The sequence below is a fragment of the Protomyctophum bolini genome, assembly GCF_963924005.1.
Source record: "Protomyctophum bolini genome assembly, chromosome: 2".
In the NCBI taxonomy this organism is placed as follows: Eukaryota; Metazoa; Chordata; class Actinopteri; order Myctophiformes; family Myctophidae; genus Protomyctophum; species Protomyctophum bolini.
This window is the reverse complement of record NC_137863.1, coordinates 14,478,012-14,502,502: the sequence shown is the minus strand read 5'-3', so window position 1 is coordinate 14,502,502 and position 24,491 is coordinate 14,478,012. Positions and strand designations below refer to the sequence as shown.

The window sequence follows — 24,491 nt, the reverse complement described above, 5'->3', positions numbered from 1 at the left end:
AATGAGAGGAAAAAAGAGGAATGGGAAATAGAGGAGAAGAAAGTATAAATATGGCTGTCACTCATTTTCTCATCCTGGCTATTCCCTATAGCTAAGTGTCTATGCCCTTCCTTTTCCAGTCCTAATCAGACAACAACAGTTCAGTGTGATACTTTGAGAGTTGCTGCTTGAACATTTTCTATGAAAACATATAGAAATACAAATGTAATGTAAAATGTTACTGAATAACCAGGTCTGTCCGATGGCAAAAAGCATCACTGTTAGATAACAGCAGATAAAGGGCCTTGCACCCACGTACCTCCTCTTATCTGTACAATTATCACTCACTGGCAAGATTATTCCAATCTTCAAGTCCTCTTGTTATTCTTTAACTCACACCTTATACAATGATATCTTTTTGGTTGTTTAACTTACGTTATCTGGGTCTCTTTGGACCTCCATGAAGGCAGAGTACTCCAACATTCTCAGCTTAGAAGAAGCAATTGTGCGATCCTGCCACACAGGTACTGCTGTAGCGGCCGGGGGTGGAGGGGGTGCCAAGGGCTCATAATCTGGTTAAAGCGCGCACACACACACACACACACACACACACACACACACACACACACACACACACACACACACACACACACACACACACACACACACACACACACACACACACACACACACACACACACACACACACACACACACACGGTCAGTCAGTCAGTCAGTCAGTCAGTGTCAGTCGGTCAGTCTGGATAAGTCATCATTATTCATTACTTTCTTTGTTCCCCCCAGTAGCTTTCAGTGATGTTCAGTGATGTTGGTACTCACTTGATAAGGGTGGGGGTAATGGGCCTGGTAGGTTTGGGTATGGGGACTGTGCAAACGGTTTGATACTGCAAAAGAATGAGTTTGTCAGTGGGGACAGAGGTACACTGTTACAGAAACAGAAACAGAAACAGCTGCAATGACAATTCAACAGTGCAAAACCTGTTCAGCCACGTATGTGTATTGTTTAGCCATCTGCTTTGATTCATATTTGTATTGTTAGTCTCTTATGCCTAGCTGCACCAGCTAGGCATAAGTCCGCCTCTGCTTCTTGATTTTTATAATGTAAAGCGGCAACATGATGCACGTTCAGCAGGTCCAATTATTGTATTTATGCCTGCAATATGAGCCACTTTGACACCAAATGCTGTTTGTGCCGTTATTTATGCACTTGGGATATGCATTTTCACTACATTCAATACCATTTCCAAATGTCAGGGAGGGATTATGAGATTGATAAATGTCAAGGAGGATATATTGCCCTCAAACAAAACAGAAGCAGGTTTGTGACCTGGTGGTAGTCCACGTTAGTGCAGGAAACATACGGTACAATCGGTGTGAAGCAGAGTTAGTGCTGCCTTGTGCTAACAGCTTGAGGGCTAGAGGATAACTTACGCATAGCTGGTGCGGCCAAGCCCAGTCCTTCCCGGGTTGAGCTCTAGAACCAGCCTGATGTGCAAAAATGTGATCCGTTAAAACATGCCAGCCCTATGCGTCACTCTCGTCCGCACCACACACACAAATCTCACCAATGTCAGTCAACCCAGTTGAACCCACTCACTCACTCCTCACTCACTCAAATCCAGGAACAATCTCACTCTTAACTGACATCAAACACACATTGTATCACCACAAACAGGCCATAAATGGCTATATAATAGGGAGGGTGGACTACTCACTCCTGAGAAGGTCCAGGCTGTCCTGGGATTGGGCCAGGCCAAAACTGGAAAGCACGAGTTTCAAGTATGTCAGTAGTATTCATAACATGGCTGAATCTTTGCTAATAAAGCATGGAAATATTGCAATTACTGGTACATTTGTGTACAAACAGGATCAATGTGTCAGATGTTTTGTAAAAAAAGATTCACCCTGGCTGGTGGAGGGTAGGGTTGCGGCAGCGGTGGGAGTTGGCTCTTGATCAGGCTCGGCGAGACAATCTGTGCAGAAGACAGTGCAGCCATGTTCTGCAGGGCCTTGTCTTTAGAGGCCTGATCCTGTAGGAAGGGGACAGAGAGGTGAGGGAGACACTCCACCACAAGATGTCACCATAACCTAGCATACCACCATAACACTGAGTTATCACAAACACCTGGGTGCAATTTTGGACCGATAATAACTGTCAGGTCATTCATGGTCTTTCACAAAATGATGGGTCTATTTTTCAACCCATTTAGATCAAAGCAGTGCTCAGTTTAAAGTTAGCATGCTAATCCACACAATCATATTCAATTTCAGTTTGTGTTTTCATAATAAAAGACAAAATGTAATTAAAATAAATGATGTGCAACAGACATTGTGATTTCATAAGAATGATCACATGTAATTTATTAAAACCCGAACAGATCCCTGGTATAGTCAATAACGACAATTATCAATAATCTGGATAATTATCAAGCAATTATGTGGTGATATTGTTGTGGTGATCATGCTCTCTAAATTTAATTTTCAAAGCAGACAAACAACTTGAAATAGCACAGTTAAACAGTGGGAAGCGCAGACAAATAAGCAGCAGCGCTATACCACACAATTCTTTGTGCGTGGGTCTTGAGACAAATTAAAGGTCAGGGATATCAGTACAATCATAAGAGAATAGGAGAACAAGGTGCATTGGTTTGGAACGCAGAAAGAACAGTGTGTTCCCCATTCATCTTGCTACAATCAAGTACACAACCCAAAGACTAGCATGTCAAAATCACAAAAAGCTAATCCAGAAACAAGTCAAATTAAAAATAATGGTGAACATCTGGATGTAGTACACCACAAATGCAACAAACATATTTACAGTATACCAGGGTCATTTGCTTTCACAGAATACGCTAAACTTTAAAGAAAATGGGCTCCCTCAGTGATGATGCTAAAATAAGAGGATCGTAGTCACAGATTCAAACAGCAGACAACCCATTATTTTAGCGGATAACCAAAAGGGAATACTTGGTGCCAATCAAGCTTTTTGATGTACCTTTATCTTGTCTCTCAGGCCACAAACACAGGTCCTCATAAAACATTATTAAGATAGTTACAGTAGGTATAATTCAAAGTTGCCTGCACACTGCACAGTAAACAAAAAGCTGCCTCAGAAAGAGAGACCCCGGCCACGAATCAGAGAGTAACACCCTGCGAAAGCAAGCTATATTTCAGCAGAATTTATACTATATCAGGTAAGATTCACTATTGCATCCTAGTTCATTGTGTGGGTATTTCTTTAGCATTGTTTTATTATGGGATAGGACAGGGGGGGGGGGGGATGCCATGCCAGCAGAGGGCAATAGCAGCGGACAATGCAGTAGCACTGTCAAGCAAATGGGAGCGTGAAAGCATAAGGCACAAGTCAAATTCACTTACCAAATTCATGGCCTAGATCAGAAGAGAGAGAAACCATTAGTACCGAGTCATTCCATACGGTATATTCAGATAAACTACAAAAAAAAGACTAAAATAAAAACAATTCTAAAATGTAATAATTATTTATAATAATTAAATGCACATTCTTTTCTACTTTTTATAGAAAGGTAGTGTTTGAAAACATTTTTACTGCAAAATTGGCAGGAAACTCAATATGATATTATTACTTTGGCCATAACTAAATATTTAGATTAATACTTAGCAGTGCAATAACTGCTAAAAACGAAATATCAATTTCAATTGTACTAGATATTCTTGAATCAGCTGAAACATAACATTCAAGTTTGTTCATAATTGTAAATGCTCTTTTAGAGGTCTATTGAGAAACATCCATGGATCTTTCATTAACACCTCTATCATAATATGATGAAATATATCTTATTATTAGCATATAGTTGGGGAACATATCACAGGATGATATTGCATTCTTTTTTCCATTGATTCCATTGCTATCAGGTATCCGAGACAAGCTTTTGTTCAAGCTCTTATCATACATTTACTAATAGATTATGATATCCCAAAATATTATAGTAGCCTAAAATACCAAAAATATGACATAAAATAAACCCACATTGAATAACATTAACCAAATATACTTGAACCAAAATACGTTAGGGTTTAGTATTCAACACTATATAGAATATGGACACAAATATAATAATAATATCCTGCATGTTTTTTGTTTGGCAAACAATGTTTAAAAAACATGTGGGGATAGAGTGACTGTCATTATGCAACTATATGAATCAACTTGCAAGATGTAAACAGAAACTAGAGCCACTTGTGACCTCTCTCTTTCATCAGAAACCTACTATTTGTCCCTCATGGAAGAAAGAGAGCGACAACAATCAAGTTTGACATTCTTTATATTTTTTACTCAAATTTACTCATTATGAAACTTATAGTAAAAGGAAAGTATCAGGTAGGTGATTGTGAAAACATGAACAGTAAAAGAACAGTGTTCAGTTATCAGTTTGTACCACTGAGGCTACGGTCACACCTGGCGCTGTATCTGCCTATGTGGCCATCTTTTTGCAATGGTTTTCAGATAAATGCTCGAGACCGTTGCAGCTTTTCCCCCTCTGTCCCATCTAATTGAAGGCAGACCGGCCTGGCAACGTCAAGACAGAAGACGCTGGAAGTTACTCTATTTTTAGGCTGCGCTGGCTGCACAAAACAAGCGGCCAGCACACCACCTGCATTTATCAGCCTGCAACGAGGTGTCACCATAGCCAGAGAGTGTACAAATGTAACCAAATGGACCTGTAAATTAAATCTACGTTCTTTTGGGAATGATGCATGAATGAATGAATGGGTAAAGTCGACCCCAAGTCATGGACCAAGGAACATCCCCAAGTCATGGACCAGAAACATGCCCAGTGGACTGAGGGGTTGTAGGAGTGGAAGAGAGGTACTGTAGGTGCTCGGGTAGCACAGTGGTAGACGAATTTAGAATCAGGTCTCATGGTCGCAGCAAACATATTAGTAGTAGAAGACCTGCGAGTTTACACCGATTTGCTGCGACCATGAGACCCGTTTCTGAATTCGTCTATAGTCCCTGCCCACCACCACGGAGGTTGTGGGTTCTAATCCACTGTGGAGAGTCCGGCTTTGTTTATGCGAACACAATTGAGGGAAGCCAGGTTGAAAGGGTGATATTGGTCATTGTATGTACTCCTACAGGCTGGGGCGGCACCTGTCAGCAGGGAGTGTTGGGCAAGAGGAGTATAGGACTAAGGCCCTACATCCTCGTAGGGCCTTAGTCGGGCTCCTCACTGGCAGGTGAGTCATTAGGATACAACATTGACAACACAGAGAAATGTGTGTGGGGAGGGACTTGTCACTGGCAGGTGACAGTGACAACAGAAATGTGGTTGGGGAGGAATTGGCCTAACGACAAAATTGGGGAGAAAAAGGGGCTAAAAAATATTTGGTTATTCTAAATGTTAAAAACACAAAGCCACACGTTGGAGCAGTTAGCGTCGCAAAAAAAAAGGAGTGGAAGAGAGGTGATTATCTTTTGATTTGGGGAGAAAAGGGGGGTTGGTGGACAGAGGACACATCACGAAGATGGCTGAAGAGGTAAGCAGATGGTTATATTCTAGACAGGGCCTAGTGTGACAGCATAATGGCAGAAAGGATGTGTCGCCATCGGATGGGAATAGGCTTGGAAGGCTGTGGCGCAACAGTGTGCCATCTCTGAGAAACCTGAGTGATAACATTACGGGAGGAGAGATAACAGACAGAAAGCGAAACAGGATATCTTGGCATAGATGTGTTCCCATCTCTTCAAGCTATTGTTAAAAACAATTATAGTGACACTCTGAATAAAATTTGTCTTGATTTAGACAGATGGTCGTCATTGCCCAACTCTCTTCGAGCTCGAGTATCAATCATAAAGATGAATGTCCTCCCTAGGGTTAATTTTGTTAGTTCTATGCTCCCACTGCCACCGCCAGCACAGTATTGGACTAAGATTCATTCTGCTACATCTAAATTTGTGTGGAATAGGAAACGCCCACGTCTCAAACTTTCCTTGTTACAGCGGGCCAGAGCTGATGGCGGTCTCTCGTTGCCTAACTTCAAATTATACTATTGGGCTTTCACTCTTCGCCCCCTTTTAAGATATTTCGACTCAACTATAAAAGTCTGTTGGCGAGAGCTTGAGGAGAGTTTGGTTCATCCTGTTGAATTGAGAGATCTGATCTATTCAAACATAACGAATAATCAATGCAAAGTTCGCTTTGGGCCAATCATTTCTCAGTTAGTAACAGTATGGAGAGCGGCTGAAAAATTGCGCAAGATTGATTTGAAATGGAATTCGTTTTCTCCAGTGTTCAACAATGATGGTTTGCTTTTGGACAATCGTCCTATTCGTTTTCCCAGATGGAGTTCCAAGGGGATTCATACTTTGGGTGATTTATTTGATGTCAATGGTTTACGTTCTTTCCAGAATTTATGTGATATTTTTAACTTGCCCGGTAACTCTTTCTTTTTCTATCTACAATTGAGAACTGCCATGAGGACATACGGGGTTCCATGGCAGACCCCCCTTGCAATGCACCCTTTGCATAGACTTATCTGTGATGTTAGATCAAGAGGTTTTGTTTCCATATTGTATGATTATTTATTAGAATCTAGTTATGAGACCTTGGCTGTCGATACTGTATGGAGGAATGACATACCAAATCTAGATCCAGATTGGAGCTGGGATACAGTGTGGTCTAATGTTGCCCTATCTTCTAGGAATCCTGATCATCAGCAAATTCATCTAAATTTTGTTCATAGGACATACTTAACTCCCCGCAGATTGTGTGCTATGCGGATTTTAAATAACCATAACTGCACTTTCTGCACTCCGAACACCATAGGTACATTCTTTCATATGGTGTGGGAGTGTCCGGATGTCCTTACATTTTGGAATTTGGTTGCTGCTAAACTTTCGATTATTCTACAAATTAACATTACACCCTCCCCATCTCTATTCTTATTAAACGATGTATCCCAATTGCCTTTAAATAATACCCGTATTCGTGTCTTCTTTGCTGGCGTAACGGCCGCAAAGAAGATGGTTGCTTCGCACTGGAAACCACCTCACACATTGACATTTCGCCAATGGGCTTTGACCTTTCTAGATATCATTTATCTAGAGATGTCAACAGCAAGATTGCACGGCGCAAAAGAGGAAAACATTGAGATTTGGTCTGGTATTGCAGATTTGGTTGGGGACATGATTTAGTCATTATTATTTATTTGTTGTATGTTCCCATTGCACAGTGGTAGGAGTCCTGACATTGTCTTTTTGTGGCATCTTTGGTCCCGGGGGGAGGGGTGGGTGGGATTGTTTGTTTTTGTGTTCCTTGCTTTTGCTGTTATGTGTTTTTACATGTGTTTTGTTTTCTTTATTCATTCATGGTGTTAACATCTTATTGTAATTTATTGTCTTAAATAAAATAAAAACATTTGATAACAAAAAAAAGAAAGCGAAACAGGCAAATGAGGAAATACCTCGGTTGCCGCTTCCAGTAATAAAGTAAGCAATGTGATTTAAATTCCCAACAATAGAAAAATATAGAGTACGTTCATAATGAGGACGAAGAGGCGAGTTGGAACAGAACTGTACCATGTGTTACAGTAGGTGAGGCAAGAAGCAGGTCAAATAAGGACAACATTGCGGGTTTGACACGTACGTTGCTCCATATACAGTCATTGCACCAGGAATATGTTCATGATACTAAACGGTAGGGCGTTTGAAAAAATGCAGTTCAGAGAAACTAAAGAAGAGGGAAGATTGAGGGCAGAGGAAGTACACAAGCAGATCGAAGCATGGGCTAGCACTGAGGATGGATAGAGAGCCAGAGCAAGGGCATCATGCTGCAGTACAAGGCATTTCACCAGGCTTGTCATCAAGCTGATGTAACATTACAGAACATCAGAACCAGCTACTGTAGTAGTGAGTATCTTGAAGTTCATAGAACATAGAACAAAATACTAAAGTCTAAAGTGTTTTTTAGCATGTTATTCCTTGTATCAATGCATGCATGATACAGAAGCAGGATCAAGGTAATTTATTTTCCTGATCATCAGAGAACTGAGATCTGTATCATTATTTTTTCCTCATTTATTAGTCTGTGAACAAAGCTGCATCTCGTTTACCAAGCTCATAGGCCACATTCCTGACCATATGCAAATAGGCCACATACAGTGACAAAAATGCTAATCTCCGACTGGATCCAAATGTCCCTCCATCATATTACTGGTATTGTGCACAAATAGCGCCAAGCCAAGCCTGTATCAGCCCCGCCCAGCCCGCAGTGAAGCGCATACCTTTAGCTTTGACTGGATCTCGCGAGATTTTCTTCGGGCGAGAACTTGCAAATGGCTAGAAACCTGTAATGGAAAAGAGCCAAGAGGGGGAAGAGAAAAGGAGAGAAAAAGACAAGGGAAGAGAGAGAAGCCGTAACCAAAGAGAGAAGAGATGCCCAGTCAGTGGTGCCCAGAGGCCTGTTGGTAGCGCCTACCTTGATACCAGCCTGGTATTCTCGTACTTTCTTCCTCGCTAACACCTGTATGTGACTAGACACCTAAAGGGGTATGAGACAGTATTTGAGCATAAAAGGTGCATGCACAAGCATGCAAAAACACACTCACACACATGGGTATGCATGCACACATACGGTCTGTGGGCACGCACGCACGCAGACACTATACATACATGTATGCATGCATACATACGGTCTGTGGGCATGCACGCAGGCATGCAGGCACGCAGGCAGGTAGGCAGGCAGGCACGCACGCACGCACGCACGCACGCACGCACGCACGCACGCACGCACGCACGCACGCACGCACGCAGACACTATACATACATGCATGCATGCAGACACTAACATACATGCATGCATGCATACATACATACAGTAACATACTATACTTAAGTATAGTAAGTACTACTAAGTGTAGTTGTATTCTGATTCTAATTATTACCTTTTACCTGTTTTGTATTATTATAAATATAGAAACATATTGACAATCAATTTCCATGCTGTAAATAACTGTCATGCTTTTTCTATTAGTAATATGTATATCTAATTGCACTCAAACCATGTTTTTTAATGTCTGGTTACTGTACACAGGTTGAGACCTCATATAAGCCCTTTGGACTTCTTGCCACTTTCCTTTATTATTTATTTTCTACGTATTTCCTATTTCTTTGGATTGTTTTATACTGTGCTAAATAAATAAATGAATCAAATCAAGTACACTTCTGAGGTATTTGTTCTTAATCGAGTATTTCCAATTTCCAATACTACATTTTGATACCATTACTTTTGTACTTTTACTCAAGTACATTTTGAATTCCGGACTTTCACTTGTAACAGAGCATTTCTATATTGCAGTAATTATACTTTTACTTAAGTAATAAATGCGAGTACTTTTTCCACCACTGCACGGCTCACGCACTAATACATACATACAATGCAAACATACATACATACACACATACACACATACATACATACATACTTTTTTACATTGCATGCAACGGATCTAACGTTAAGGGCTTGTTAAACATAGGATAGCACTGTGGTCATGTATGTTAATGTATGTTTTAAAGCAAATGAACAATAACTAACTATTTATGCATTCTGAAATAGTGGAGAATAACACTTTTTAATCACGATCCTGAGATTAAATCCATTTAGCAAAAAACAAAACCATTTGTGTTATTTAATGAGATATGCATGTAGGTGGTCTAGTGGGTTGTTAGTTGTTACGTGTACTAAACTAAGAGATGTTGTACATTATTTACCTGTTTCCTTGTGCGGGTTTTGCCTGTCCTCAGCTTGATGTACCTTGCTATTAATTCGTTACGGCCTGTAACAACAAAGAACAGAAAGTCATGAATTGTAAGAAAAGTAATATTGCAGTTTGTTCAAATCATTACTCTACAATAACCGCTCAATAGAGAATATTAACTGGCAATACCACAAACTGGACAGAAGATGGCGCACCAACCATACCTATACACAAGTCAAGCTACTGCACCCGTGTGACCTTTCCCAGAGGTTCTTAGGACAAACAGTTTGTTGGTTGTCACATGTCAAAGGTCACAGTTGCACCTTACACTTTAATTCTCAACTTTATATTTAACTTTATATGTGTGTCATCATCATATAACACGATCTGACCTGCTGAGAGAGATATTTTTTTCCCCCACCTCATAATTTTCATTAGCTCATTTGACACCTCTTTACTTTCTGCTCACAGGGCCATGTAGGCTAATTACTGAGAGTGCTTAGAAAACAGGACCAATGTTTTTTCATGGCATAACATCTACACTCGACATTCTGCACAAACAGGTTGAGCAGAGAGTGGGCCTTCTATTTTGGGCTTTTTAATGGCTTTCTATACATCCTGTAGAGGGCATGGATCTTTAAGATCACCCGTTTGCACTGAAATGCAACTTGGATCTGGCAGAACTGGATCACCTTTAGCGACGAGATAGAAAAAGCAACAGTGTGCTAATTTGAAGCAAAGAACATCATGCTGACTTCTTTTCATTGCCAGGTCGGTTGCTGGGATTTTGCGGCTGCAAACTGTATCGAAATGGATAGGCTGAAAGGCATTATTACATGTATTATTATGAATAATGGCCCAAAGTTGCTGACAGCCAACTGCTGTTTAGATACACACCCAGACACATAATGACAGGAACAACTGTCAAATCATGCTTCTTTTTTACACATCCTTCAGCCCTTGGCCTCCTTTAAGGCCCTGGTAGCACAATTACCATAAAAGTCGTGCGGGCCTTCAACGGCAAGCTTGCAGCACCCACTGTGCTCTCCAGCCAGCCAGCCATTCAGCCAATAGAGCCAACAGAGTACTGGTGCACAGCAAAGTCTGTCTGCTGATACTGTGATGGCCCCTCCCCCTCTCCCCCGGGTCCAGGGTGAACACGCCCGCTTCCAGCGCCTCCGCATTCCTCACATTCCTCTCTGCCTGTCACATCTGTGCTAGCCAGTCTGATTGGCCCGGGCCTGCAAGCGCAGCCGGTGCCTGGGCGGACGAACACATGCACATATGCGCCACTTGCAACTCTGGGAGAAGCGAGGGGGTGAGGGGGCTATTGGGGCTTTGGGGCGAGAGGAGGAGGAGGAGGAGGAGGGGTTATGGTTCAGGGGGGAAATGGGGGAGGTGTGTGTGTGTGTGTGTGTGTGTGGGGGGGGCAGCTGATGCTGTAACTCTTGGAGAGGACACAAAGCCATAACTGTCTTCGCCAACAACTGCCACCTGGCAGCAGGGCAGCCCCTTCTTCCCAAAACAACACCACTGTGTGACCCTGGAGCCCAACGGATGGCCGCACCTGCTGCTGACCATCCGCGGTCCGGGGCGGCAGAGGAGGAACAATGTGATCCCAAAGCCTGGCAGCAACTGCCACTCTCAATCTCTTCAACCGAGGGGACGGACAGAGGGGAAAACATGATATCCACCAAACTACGGCTCTGGCCTGTCGAAGCCCTTTGCTGTCCCATTGTAGGGCCTGACAGAGGACCGCCCCTGACCGACTGGGACACTTCTCCAGTTTCTCTGAAAGCTGACGGGTGCTTTTTAAGTCACTGTCTGAGTCAGTGCAGAGTGCAGACAGAGGCTCTGGAATTCCTCTTCCTCTGTAGAAGCCCATGCAGACATAAGAACTAAGTTTGTTATTAATCCTAAACAGTCATAAACAATCATAAACTTCACAACAGAGTGTTGATTGATTGCAAATCTTCAGTACTTTAACAGTACATTAGTACAGTAAAAAAAAAGGTTAAGCTAAAAGGCTAACACAAAAAGCCCCAGGTTCTTGTTTCCATTGTGTTCCAGCATAGAGAGCAGTACTGCTTGATATGATGTAAATGTTTTACTCCAGCTGCTCCATGCATACATAAGGCCAATAGTTAGTATGACATCAGCCACACTGTGCAGATGTTTGTAATTCAGTGTAATAATAGCACAATAAAGCTAAAGTATTATACAGACAAAGAACATAGTGCTATGTATAGCATGACCAGGAGTTTCTGTTTCACGAGACAAGCGGAGCTGCCCAGGCCTGTTCAGACTCGACTTGAGTGGGGGGGGGGTCAGTCCTCAGTGAAGTCCTGTAGGCCCCAAATCACACTGTGAAAAGGTTAGTACACACAGCAGGGGAACACGACAGGTGCATCTGCTGTACTATGCAGCCACACAGAAACACAGAAGCGCGCACGCACGCACGCACACAGGCAGACATGCCCACACGCATACACATGTATGTACTGTACAGGGCACATGCGCAAGGGCATAAAGCAAACACACACAAAAATGCAATCATTTAACAACGATTGCACGTTTTGCATGACTCCCTTTGTTTCCTCTCTCTCCATTTCCCCTCATTCACTATCTTTCCATCTCTCCATCTAACCCCCTTTTGTGTTCACTCTCTCTATCTCTCGCTCACTCACTCAGTCCCTTGTTGATTGCTCAACACCCACTCAGGGCTGCTCTGTTCCCTGCAGGCTGACTTTGCCGCTCTCAACTGCTTCCATGCCAAGACACGCCTATATCTTCTTTTTTTTTACTACACGTCCATTGGAATTTTCCACTTCCATACGGAGATGGTGAACAAAAAGGTAATCCCCCTTGCTCACCTCAACTCCTCATTCCCCCTCTCACTCTCATAACATTGAGGTAATCCTAAATTGCTAACATAGTACTGGCCAGCCCTGACTGAAGACACTTCTTACATGAGGGGACTGACAGGGAAGCACCGGACCTGCTCAGTCATCGTCACAGGCCTCGCTGCTCGCTGTCAGTCAAATCATCTTTTGCCCAACTCAAAATGCCTTCCCCATGCCCTCCGTTTTCTTCCAACTCTGTGCATGAGACGAGCCCATCGCTCATTCCTATAATGTGCTATGCTACGGTCAAAACATGCCAGCAGCCTTCCTCCCTCCCTCCAGTGGTCGCTTTCGCTCTCCCTTCTTTCTTGCCCAGAATGCTTTGCAACAGTGACAGCTGCAGGGCAGAGGTGTGTGCTGTGCTTGGGGCTTGGCATGCCTCTCCAGGGCCAGATAACGCAGGTGAACAGCATGTCAGCAGGGGCCCAACACAAAACCAGACAGACGACATTTTTTAAGTTACACTCATCTACCTAAAAAAGAGAAAACAAGTCCCGGTTGTATTGTGCACCAATAATATTGGATTCTGCCTTTGATATTCAACAAATATGATACAATGGGGCATACCATTGCATACTTAAACATTACTATGGATCTGCACTGCTTTTGGACAGTTTTGTCAGATTTTGCATTCACAAGAAGAAGAAGAAAACTAATTCTGTGATATGACAGTAAGGCACAGTTGTGTTTACATGATTATCTGGTAATAAGTAGGTAAAAGCATTGGACATGCCAATGGATAATGGATTATTGTTAACAGATGTTTGCATTAATTAATTTCACTGTTCAAACTATTTTCCCCCTATGATCACCTTGCAATCCTACAGGGAAGTCTGGTCAGTTTTGTGGAACACCATACATCCCTGTAAAGTCATTATCCTGCTATGGAAATGGAAATTTGCTTCCCAGCAAAGAGAGAGAGTCAGAGAGAAATCCTGGCATAAAACGTGGAACTCCCAACGGGAGTGATGACTTGCCTGCTTTTCAAGGCCACGAGAGCCGGAGACTGCAAGGTAGACAGTATTACACACAGCGCAATCGTTAAAATTCCCCCAGCCTAACGTCAGGGTAGCTTTTAGATGTCTGAGGTCATCGCCTTGTGAGACGGCCTCTTCTTCTTCTTCTGGGGCATGCCATGGCTCTGCCAGGAGCGCCTCAGATGACTGGATGTAAACGGAGAGTGTGTTTACGGCTCAGCCAGGGGGAGAAAAAAAAAAGAAAAAAAAGAAAAGAAAAGCAGGCTCATCTTGACCTCTAACAGGGGTCCTGACAGTTTGCTGCTAAGGGGACAGGCTGTAGTTGATCTGTCTCTTTGTTGACGTTCTCATGACAAATGGATTGCGCTGGGTTCTCAGCACCATCTTGCTAAACCGTTAGAGAGAGCTATTTAGGCCAACACATTAGAGTTGCTGTCAGTAGCCCGTCCTAAAGGTCAGTGCAGAAAGACCCAATATAACCACTGCCAGTGCTTGTGTGATTCTGGAGAAGTGTGTGTTAAAATTACTTATCACATCATTGCACGTTAAAAGGCACACCCATCACAAGTGTTTTGTTCAAATAAGTGTTAAATCTCTCTGTATTGTATTCCCATAGTAATCATTGTTGTATAGAGTGTTTGCCTAGTAAGAGGGCTCTCTCCATCTCTCCGGGCCTTTAATTAAACAGAAAATACAGTTTCAGTACGGGATACCAATTCAAAGCCGTTTTACCTGTTGACTAAATTCAATGCCAACTTTATCTTATTTATTTACAGGCAGTATTATCACTATTATTATGTTGTTACATTATATTGTTGTTAGCACAGTCTTGCGGAACACATCAATAATTTGCAGCGTAACTGTACGAGTGGGTGACAAAAAAAACCCTCTCGTCCGTGTTTAGCCGTGCTCTGTGACTCTAATTCTCACCTGCAACCTTACTACTTTGTCATATAACTGTCACTCACGGAACATGGGTTCTATAAATATTCTATAAGTATCAGTTGGCTTTTTAAAAAGGCTCAGAATACCAGTGTAACAACAGGAGCCGTGGTAGCTACAGCAGCAACAGTGTGCTGGCTGATACAACGCAGGTATGTGCGTGCGTCCCAAACTGTCTGACAAATCAAAAGAATGAGATTCCATCATGCGTGATTCATGCCCCAAGAATCCCATCTGACATCAAGAACAGAACAACTATGCAAAACAGCAGCAGAAGAACAATGCCTCAGATATATACAGTTACATGTGAGACTTTAATGGATATGATCGATGGGTTTTTTAATGTTACAGTGGAACAGGATTCAATTTAAGTTTATGAGACATGGACAATAATTAAAGGGCAGGAAAATCTTACAAAGCATGGCTTGAGGCGGTGGTTGCATTGCACTGGTGGAAATAAGACTATTTCGCAAACCAAAAATCGGGTTCGTTGAGGACAATACAAAGAACCACGACGAGCATTTGAGATTAGTGTCTTTTCAGAGTCAGTTGAGCTTTGTGGATTTCCTGTCAATCAATGGTTCACTCTGTTGTAAGCCAAACTTCCAAGGTCTAATGCAACATCTAATTCAAACCAGCTCTTCAAGCACATTTTCTCACCAATTGGTGTGGGAGAGCGGGAGACCAAACTAACGTAATACTAATCCATGCAATGCTTAACACCTGGATGTCTGCAATTGTATCAAGGATGTTGCCAACTAATCCATCTGGACACAGAGTGTTTCAGAACATCAAGTGGTCAACACCTGCAACTTAAAAAAAAACACACCACAGGAGACAGCAATGCTAAGGTCCTATGGAGAACAAAATGCCAACATGATGTTTTTTTATTCTCATGGTTTAGTTCACACTGTGCTAATTATTGATAATTTAACTGAGTCATCCAGCATCAAACACTGCTTCCCCTGATGATGAGCCACAGTGACCTTGGGGCAAAACTCTCTCTGAAGTAAAAACTAGCAGGGCAAGAATGCCGCATGATCTGTTACTGGAACAAAAAAAAGGAAAGAGCAGGTTTCGCCACTGACAGATGTACGGGGCGGTACAAAGGGAGAGACAGAGACGTAGCACAAAAAAAGAAAAACACCCCTTCCTTGAAAGAGGTTGGAGGAAAACCAGTTTGGGAGAACAGACGAGAGAAAACCAAGGCAAGGAGGAGGTGAGATGCTCTGAGGAAGGCAGTAACCAGCTCAGAGAGCGCTGGTGTGACTGGAAGAACCAGCCTCTGGGTCAGAGCACAACGGGTATAGACTTGTTTTAAATGGAGTGCTGTGTGTGGAAAGAAAAACATACAACTGTGTCAAAGCTGTGGCACAAGTGTGAAAGAGGAGTGAGAGTCTCCAGGGCCCCGTACTGAGAGAGCCAGGCAATTTCTTGTGTAATAATGAGAGATGAATTGATATATGGGTCCATGTGTCTTTGATTTGTGTATTTATTTATTTTTCTTTTTTCTTTAGTTTCAGCCACAATTGTCAGAGTAATGGAGGGTTGCCTTCAGTGTATTCATTAGAGTATGTCCTCCTGAGTACTATATAATTATTGTGTTCTGCATTGTTCCCTAATGCATGTGGCTGCTGTCCAGCGCACTCACCATACATCTTCCCCTCGTCTGAAAGGATGATTTTCCTCCTGCCGCAGGGCGGGTAAATGGCTAAGGCCTCCTGGAAGCTCTGTTCAATGTCGGGGCTCCACACACCCTCTGCGTCCCCATCCAGGGCCTTGTCCAGCTCCTCTTGGTCCGCGTCCAGCCCATCCTCCGGGCTACCGTTCGCACTCCACTCGTTGGACGCAATGGTGGCGGCTCCCCCTTGGGCCCGACCCTGAGCCCCGCTGATCACAGGATCTGTATGAGACAGAGAGAGAGAGAGAGAGAGAGAAAAAAGAAAAAGGCAGGAGAGGGTTTGGTTGTTTATTTGGATTATCTTCATCACTCGGATTGAAGGTGCTAATTGAAACATCCTCGCAACATAAAATCTGAGTGAAAATAAAAAAAATTGATCCCTAAATAAATAATCTTAAATGAACATAATTGTGAGACAGCAACACGTGTGTTGGGTGAGAGGGCCTTGAAGACATGTGTGAATCTTAAATGGTTTGTCTTTTTTGGTCGCCAAATTATTTTGGGGGTCCCCAGAATATTACTGGAAAATGGAAATTAAGAGTTTACATAGTACACATATAGTACATGATCCTTAATGATTATATCTGGTTTCAGTATTTATTTATGATGTATTTTTTCAATTTTTTGAGAACCCCTGCAGTAGAGGTACAATAGTGGTACAGTAGCGGTACAGTAGAGGTACTGAAGAGTGCAGACTTTGTTTGACTGCTGAGGTTCAGATGACTCAGGGTAACTTTAACCCTGTTATACTGTACACTGAGCAACTGGTCCTAATGACAGCCCTAATTAAAGACTGTTCCTTATTACTGAGTGCTACTAAATTCCATCCTTAATATAATAAACCACTGCAGTTGTTTCAGTGTCATCGACTAATAAATTATTTCGTATTTTCAAAGGGAGCAAGTTTGTCCTAATTGCATCATGAGCCACACATTGTGACAGAGGTGGTGGATATTGCTAGTGTTGTAAATGTATGGGCTGTTTGTTTTGGTATTGTCCAGGGAACAGTGTGTTAATTAAATTCCATGCAACTGCATTGCAACCAGCTTTATTCTCAATAAACTAAACTAACTCAATAAATTATTCGACAACAACCTAAAAAGTATTAAGGTACAGAATCTCTCTCTTGCCCTCCACTTTAGTATATCTCGACAAAATGGACTACTTGAATGTACAGTACTCTTGATTATGTGTATACATTGTATGATATTTGCTTTTGTTAAATATGTTGGTGTCAGCGTGTTGGCACAGGAAATATATTGTACTGTAAATTGTGTCTGAATAATCTTGTAAGGGATGGGCTGCAAAAGGCAGTCAGACACTAAAATCATTGATTCATTCATTGTAGACTCACAGGAAAGCAACATGGACTTAGAGCTTCCTTAACATATTTCCTTGTTTCGGCTGTGCAAAGTTAACGCTTCTAACTTCCAACCCAATTTCAACTAGACAGACACGTGCAGGACAACTGAGAGCCAGAGAGAGAGAGAGAGAGAGAGATAAAGAGCTATCAGAAATGAAAGCTTTAGTCTGTATCTCGGCAGGACTGTATAGCCCGCTTGACAAAGCATCACTTAACGTCACGCCACTGAACGGTTTGCCCTAAATCCACTCAATTGTTTCCTACTGTTTTAGTAGGAAATATTGGAAATATGGAAATATGTTGGGTAGCCAGCCACAAAAAAACAACTTCGAGAGTGCATGGGTCTTATGTGCCTTACAATAAGCATGTCATGAATCTACAACATGGGACATTATATATTTATTATAAGGTACAACTTTAGCTTTGTTTGACATAATCTTTATTGCAATCATTAAATTTGTATGAATAAACAATACTAACCGTAATTATTGCCTATCATTTCCTACATTTTTATTTCTCTGAAATGGCCAAATGAATTCAAGATATTCCATAAAATGTAGTTTAAAGACCTCACTAATCAGCACTAGCCTCAAAGAATTCTTGTGGTCTGGGAACTGTGTCCCAGTGTGGTTGGCTTATGGCTGACTGCAGGGAGAGATCTTAAGTATTTTTCAAGCTGCCTTCTCAGCATTGTATTGTTTCTGAAATGGAAGTCAATGAGGTAATCATCCTCCCAGGACGTTTGCGTTTTAGAATTTGCATTTCTGCAGATGTTGACAAAAATACACATATTGGATAAATATGGAGAACCCCAAAAGCAGTGGCCCATGGGTAAACTACAATCCTCAAATTACAAGAGCATTTTGAGGTTGCACTATAGCCCATTTTGGGCGGGAACCCCTTTTGGTGTTTTAAACATTATGTTATAATTTAGCTATTGAAAAATAGCAGATCTACAAGCTCATAGCGCGCCACCGAGTGGCGCGCTACGAGCTTTAGGTCTGCTATTTTTGAAAAGATTGTGAAAATGTGGAGCAAATCCTGACAGAAAACTGTGAGGATTTAGAAGACATTTTATAAATTTCGACATCAGGCCTAAATGGGATAGCCTAGGGCTGGGCAATAGTACATCAATAACATGTTATCAATGTCATGATATGAGACAAGATATCGGCTGGGATTTTATCGTAATATTGTGATAAGTTTTAATACGCCTTATTTTAAACTTAAGAGCATTAAGTTAAATAAGCATGCCACGATGTGACACGTTGTGAGGTTGTATTTCTGATTTAGCAAATTCTTGGACCTATTTAGTAAAAAATATGATATTTGATTTTGCACTTATCGCCCATAGGTTCAATAATAGAAAACTAAAAAAATAAAATGACAATAATCAGCTACTCCTAGATCTGTGTTTCTCAATTACAGTAGTTTCACATCAGAGACCAGAGTTGACCTCTTCCACTAAGTGGTAGCACATTGTTATTGCTTCCATGTGACACAAAAATCAATCAAGAACATATCTTCGCCATGGTAAAATCACTCTCAGTCTCAGTGGTGATGTCATGTGATTTGTGGTGGTTGCTGTTTGAAAAAGGGAAATGTAAATCTGTAAAATCATTTTCATAGCCTTGAAGGCCCCAGAAGAAGAGCTTTATAATATGAGGTCACATGGTATACTGTCTTGAAGTGTATAAAGGGTCAAGGAACTGTCAAATAGCTTATTTTTAATCAGTGTATTTCCTTGTGGTCATGGTAAATTCAAGTGAAAGATTGCGAATTAATATTTCCATTAATAACAAATCAAAACGGATAAGGGAGCGAGCAATGTGGTTTATGTTCACTGTAACGTAACTTTTTGTTATGTACAAATTGGGAAACGTAACCACATGAAGCCTAACATCCCTCTATTGGGAGTGAACCAGTGTTATTTTCAACAACTAATACTATGACGAAAGATGTTCGTCGACTACCTTTTTTCACTGATGAAAACTACATAAAAACTAAAACTAAGCCATGATGAAACTAAGACTAAATATACTGTCGATTGTGTCAACAAATAAAAACTAGACAAAAATGTTAGGAAGGGACTAGTGGACAAGAGATCCAGTATGAGTCATTTTACACTTGGTTGCATGCTGAAAATAGCAGAACTACGGCTATTTTCAGCAAGTGTAAAATCAGCCATTACGACGGCAGGCCCGCCAAAACACATTTTAGTCGACTAAATCACCTGTAGATTTAGTCGATTAAAATGTTATATATTTAGTCACACAAAAACATTCCAGGTGACTAAAATGTGACTAAAAGTAAATGAAAACTATTCAAGAGACTATGATAAACTAAAATAGAAATTTGCTGCCAAAAACAACACTGAACATTCCATAAAACTAGCCAATTTGTTTTGGATGGGGAAAGGAGTGGACCAAGTACTATGTCTGTCTCTCTCTGTCTCTCCCTCTCTCTCTCTCATTTAGCATCAAACTGGAGTGACTCACTTCACATTAGCGCTGCAGCAGTTATACAAGGACGCCACAGAAGGGACCACAGAGCAGTAAAAAGGGAGAGGTGGAGGATTAGATCCTTTCCTTCCATTCCCATCATCATTCACAGGGAATTACAGCAGATCAAAGCCAAAGACAACCAGAAATGCTGTTCCTGTTACGTTCTGGCTGTTGCAGTTTATGGCAGTCACTAAACTGTAGAGATTGAGAAAATATCAAAGTCAAGGGGCTAATTTTAGTGGAGGGGGTATTGGTTATGGTGAACCTTCTGCACTTTGGGGGCCCTAGGGGCATGGGTCATGGTGTTAAACACCACAGTGAAACTGAGTAGTTATCAGCGGCTCAAGTGTACCATCTCAGGCTTAACCAACCGCATTGCAGTACCCAGACTAAATACAGAAGTTAGTCTACCAGCAAAATACACCAGTGCTGTCATTGACTGTATAGATTAAAACTATAATGGACTCGAGAGATACAGGCTACCATCAAGAGGGTATATTGCTGTCTTGGACCCCAGGAAAACTAGCTGCCGTTAAGGAAGCAGCTAATGGGGATCTGTTACAAATAAACAAATAGGTCCCAGAATTTAGAAGGGTGCGTGAGAATAATTGAACATAATTTACAGAATAGACGTGCACAGGCTAGCAGTGATTATGAGAAAACAAAAGAGCATAAAAGCCCCACAAGCTAAGCTATATTCCCAGCCGTAAACAAAAATGAACTGAGCTGACCAACATTGCCATCCTTAAAGCCTTGCACTCTAACTAGTGGAGTTAAAAAACAAAACAAACAGCCTGGATTAAGTCAAATGGTGACGCCCTCCCTGGCCTGGGAGATTGAGAAGCTATTCCCCCCCCGTTCCAACTGGCCATGCCCACTCCCTGCCATCGCATGACTGCACACACTAGACGGCGTAGACGCAACGACAGAGACAACAAACAACGACCACCATAGATTTTTAACAGACATTGTGTTATTTATGCATTTCTTCAACAACCAATGTTGCTTAAAAAAGCATACAGGCTATATTAAACAGTGTTATACTGTGTAGTAAGTTTAATTGTATCTGTATGAGTGACAAATAAAGCTCTCTGGAGTGGCAAATAAAACTCTCTGTGATTGTAGTGTCTTACAAACTCCCAAGATGTGTCATTTGTTATCTGTACTAAATACATTCTTCAACACAGCTGTACATAAACACCTTTGCTCCTTTGTTGCTATTCATTCAATTTATAAATAACTATTTACTGACAACCGGAACCGGAGAGGAATTAACATCAGTAGAAAAGTTTATATTAGGTGTGTGTGTTTATTTTAATTTGCATTTCTCAAAAATGTGGTTGTACATTTCTCTTCGACTTCAGAGTAGTGGCCCTATTTATAACTTCAGGCGTTAATACAAAGAATAATTCCGATTTCAGCGTAGTGGGCTGTTCATAAACGATATTTGTACTTCAGTCAAAGTATAAGAGTAGCGAAATTAAAATGCAAAAGTAGTGATTTATTGTTAATGTTTCTCATAAGTGACACACTACTGCGCTTGGGTCCCGTCTTCCTAGGTGGTGATGCGGTGAATAGGGGTATCGCCAAGTTCCGCCTTGGAGGTGACGCAGTGACTGGGAGCATCTGCATCACCATCTCAAACTTGGACGGATATATGCGTAAAAAAGGCAGTGCAATAGAAAGGTTACAAAAATCATTCGTTTTTATCCAGCACAATTTGACTATTAGATGACGAGGCATCTTGTGTACAGTACAGTATACATCCAGTGGTTTTAAATATATTGTATTTGGAAGTGAAGTGTTGGATGGACTAAGATGACCATGCCTCGACTGTAAACCAAACCCCAACATTACTTTTGCCCCCTGAGGGGTGGGGACTCCGCTGTGTATGGTACACAGCGGCCTGTACAGTGTATAAATGATCCCATTTCTCTCCACAGCATAGAGAAGGAATTATTCTCAGCCAACCCACTGTCTTTCCCTAATGAATGCACAGGTGGCGTTGGCCGGCAGCTTTGGCCATGCCACGGCAATAATCTAACATGAGTGGCACAATTCATGTGATGGAGGAGTGACTGGCTCAATTGTTTCTGTCCAATTGCAGCCGAGGAAACACAGAGGCGGCCACTGAGAGTGAGAATAACATGTGAACAGCAGATGTCTGCGACATGAAGTTGTTATTATTGACGGCCTCGATCGAGCCCCGAGTGTGCATGATGAGAGTGCGCTCATAAGTGGGGTGCCGTGAAAAGAGAGGCTCTTTCGCGGAGAGCGGGGCTTAAATTCCAGACATGTCCTTATTAAGAAAGAGCCGTGAGCCGCTCACTGTTTCTCTCCTCCTGCCTCCCTTGTGTCAACCCGACGCCCCCACCCCCCTACCCTCCCCCCACTCCACCCCTCCGCCCAGCGCTCAGAGCGTCTCTACCCAAATAAGGACAGGAGACCAGGGGATGCATGTATGGGAGGGGAGGGGGGGCTAGATGGTGGGTGGGTTGGAGAGCGGAGGGAAAAGGGGGTGGGTGGTGTGTGTGTGTGTGTGTGTGTGTGTGTGTGTGCGCGCGCGCGTGCATCTGCGTGTGTGCATAATGTGCGTGCAGAGAGGGGGTTGGATTGTCCAATTTAGGAGTCCACTTCAGGGTCTGGAAAACAGTGGGATTGTTCCTGCTGGAATGCAACATCAGCACAGAACAGACAAAGCCATGCTGCAGCTCCATGGACACACACATGGAGTGGCTATGACTAGAAGAACGAGTTATCTTACCCTGCGGCATGTTTCAATACATCTTGTGGTGAAATCGTAGGATTTAAATCAAATTCACTTCAAGCCAAGCACTTGATAATGAACAAATTCTGATGGCAAAGCACTTGACTTTATGCCTTTGTCGATAACATTATCGACACTGGCAGGATCAGAAAAGCAGCACTGGTTCAATGGACATAGAAGAGTCCAAATAAATGGATTATGGTGTTTATGGTAAAAGCAACATGTTTGCTTAATTCTAAGATCAGCTGTTTGGATGAGACACACCTACAGTATTCATAGTTGACACTAAATAAAAGCATTGACCTTCTGACACAATCACGCACGCGCACGCGCACGCGCACACACACACACACACACACACACACACACACACACACACACACACACACACACACACACACACACACAGTTTCCAGATGGGAGGGTATACTTAATGCTTTTAACTGAATGTCATGCTACACTCACATTTAACACAGAACCAGGCGAGACAGACACACCTCCCCTCCCACTCTCTGGAAATCAGGCCATGAAACTTGGTGAGACCAACATGCTACAGAATTCCAATGTGCAGCAGGAATGTAAATAACGCTGCAGAGCTATGCACCTCGTGCATTCATTCAAAACGCCACCATTCATGCATCGGAATCCTCTTCCTTGCAGTTTCTCAGGCATTTATGCGGCGATCACATTGCCGTTTGTTTTCAGCGGACAGCTTATCTCTCGCTCCAGCTCCATCTACAAAAGCCACAGAGTTTCGTTGGCATCGCTCTCTCTCAAGGCTTTTTCTTTCTAGACAGGATAGCTTACAGTGAAACGTCCCATTGAATTCCAGTAATTCTACTGAGTCACTCTGCTGTCGGCTGCCCAGTCGTTGGAACTTGGAAAGCTGTCGCTGTAGCCTAAATAAGGGAAGGGATTCCATCACCTACATTTGGTTTAATGTGCCACCAAAAGGAGGAAACCCCTTGCAAAACACTTTGGAGGCTGGAGAGTGAAACAAACTCACACGTGTGTGTTCTGAGGATAACACACTGAGAGCAGAAGATATGAAATCGTCACCAGTGAGGATTTTACAGTATTATGCAGCAATACTGACTAAATCACTGGGGAAGCACACACTGCAAATAAAACTGGATGGCTATTAACTTTCATTTATTCATTATTCTAATAATATACTGAAGATGAGATCATCTTGATGCTTTCAGATCAGCAATGTTTATTTTCTATTACAGACTGAAATTATAATATGTTCACACAGGTCTAGATTCAAAGGTTCCTCCAAGATGTCTACGACTTTTATGGCCTGACAGGAAAGTTCTACTGGGTGGGAACTGGGAAAACTCCATTACAGTCATCCCTTCTCTAACACTGAGGAACAAACGGAGTGGATGAAAGAAAGAAATCCTGTCTTCGCAGAGACTAAACATCCCATCAGCTGAATGAGCCACGCAAGCCCATTGGGCCATAACAGTAGAACACCAGAGGACAGCATGTGTCAAGGTGGACTGTGGACATGGAACTAAATGGTCAAGAGGTGCACGCACATCCACAAATTGCAACGGGTGCAGGATCCAAAAAATGACTGAGGAAGGAGAGGGAGATCCGCACACCGTTTT

General features: G+C 42.2%; 1 protein-coding gene across 3 annotated transcripts in view; it reads right to left on the bottom strand.

Moving 5' to 3' along the window:
• Nucleotides 1-24,491, bottom strand: part of tead3b (TEA domain family member 3 b) — a 36,067-nt gene that overhangs the window by 3,672 nt on the left and 7,904 nt on the right. Inside the window, exons 3-11 of one of the 3 annotated variants that reach the window (XM_080785065.1) lie at nucleotides 16,212-16,463; nucleotides 9,752-9,816; nucleotides 8,460-8,522; nucleotides 3,379-3,390; nucleotides 1,905-2,030; nucleotides 1,716-1,759; nucleotides 1,432-1,485; nucleotides 820-884; nucleotides 415-551 (exon numbers count right to left, since the gene is read on the bottom strand). In XM_080785065.1, the coding sequence (XP_080641191.1) occupies nucleotides 415-551; nucleotides 820-884; nucleotides 1,432-1,485; nucleotides 1,716-1,759; nucleotides 1,905-2,030; nucleotides 3,379-3,390; nucleotides 8,460-8,522; nucleotides 9,752-9,816; nucleotides 16,212-16,218 (573 nt within the window). In that variant the 5' untranslated portion in view covers nucleotides 16,219-16,463. Of the gene's footprint in view, nucleotides 1-414; nucleotides 552-819; nucleotides 885-1,431; nucleotides 1,486-1,715; nucleotides 1,760-1,904; nucleotides 2,031-3,378; nucleotides 3,391-8,265; nucleotides 8,329-8,459; nucleotides 8,523-9,751; nucleotides 9,817-16,211; nucleotides 16,464-24,491 lie in introns of all 3 variants that reach the window. The other 2 variants (XM_080785066.1, XM_080785067.1) reach the window with 2 other exon arrangements.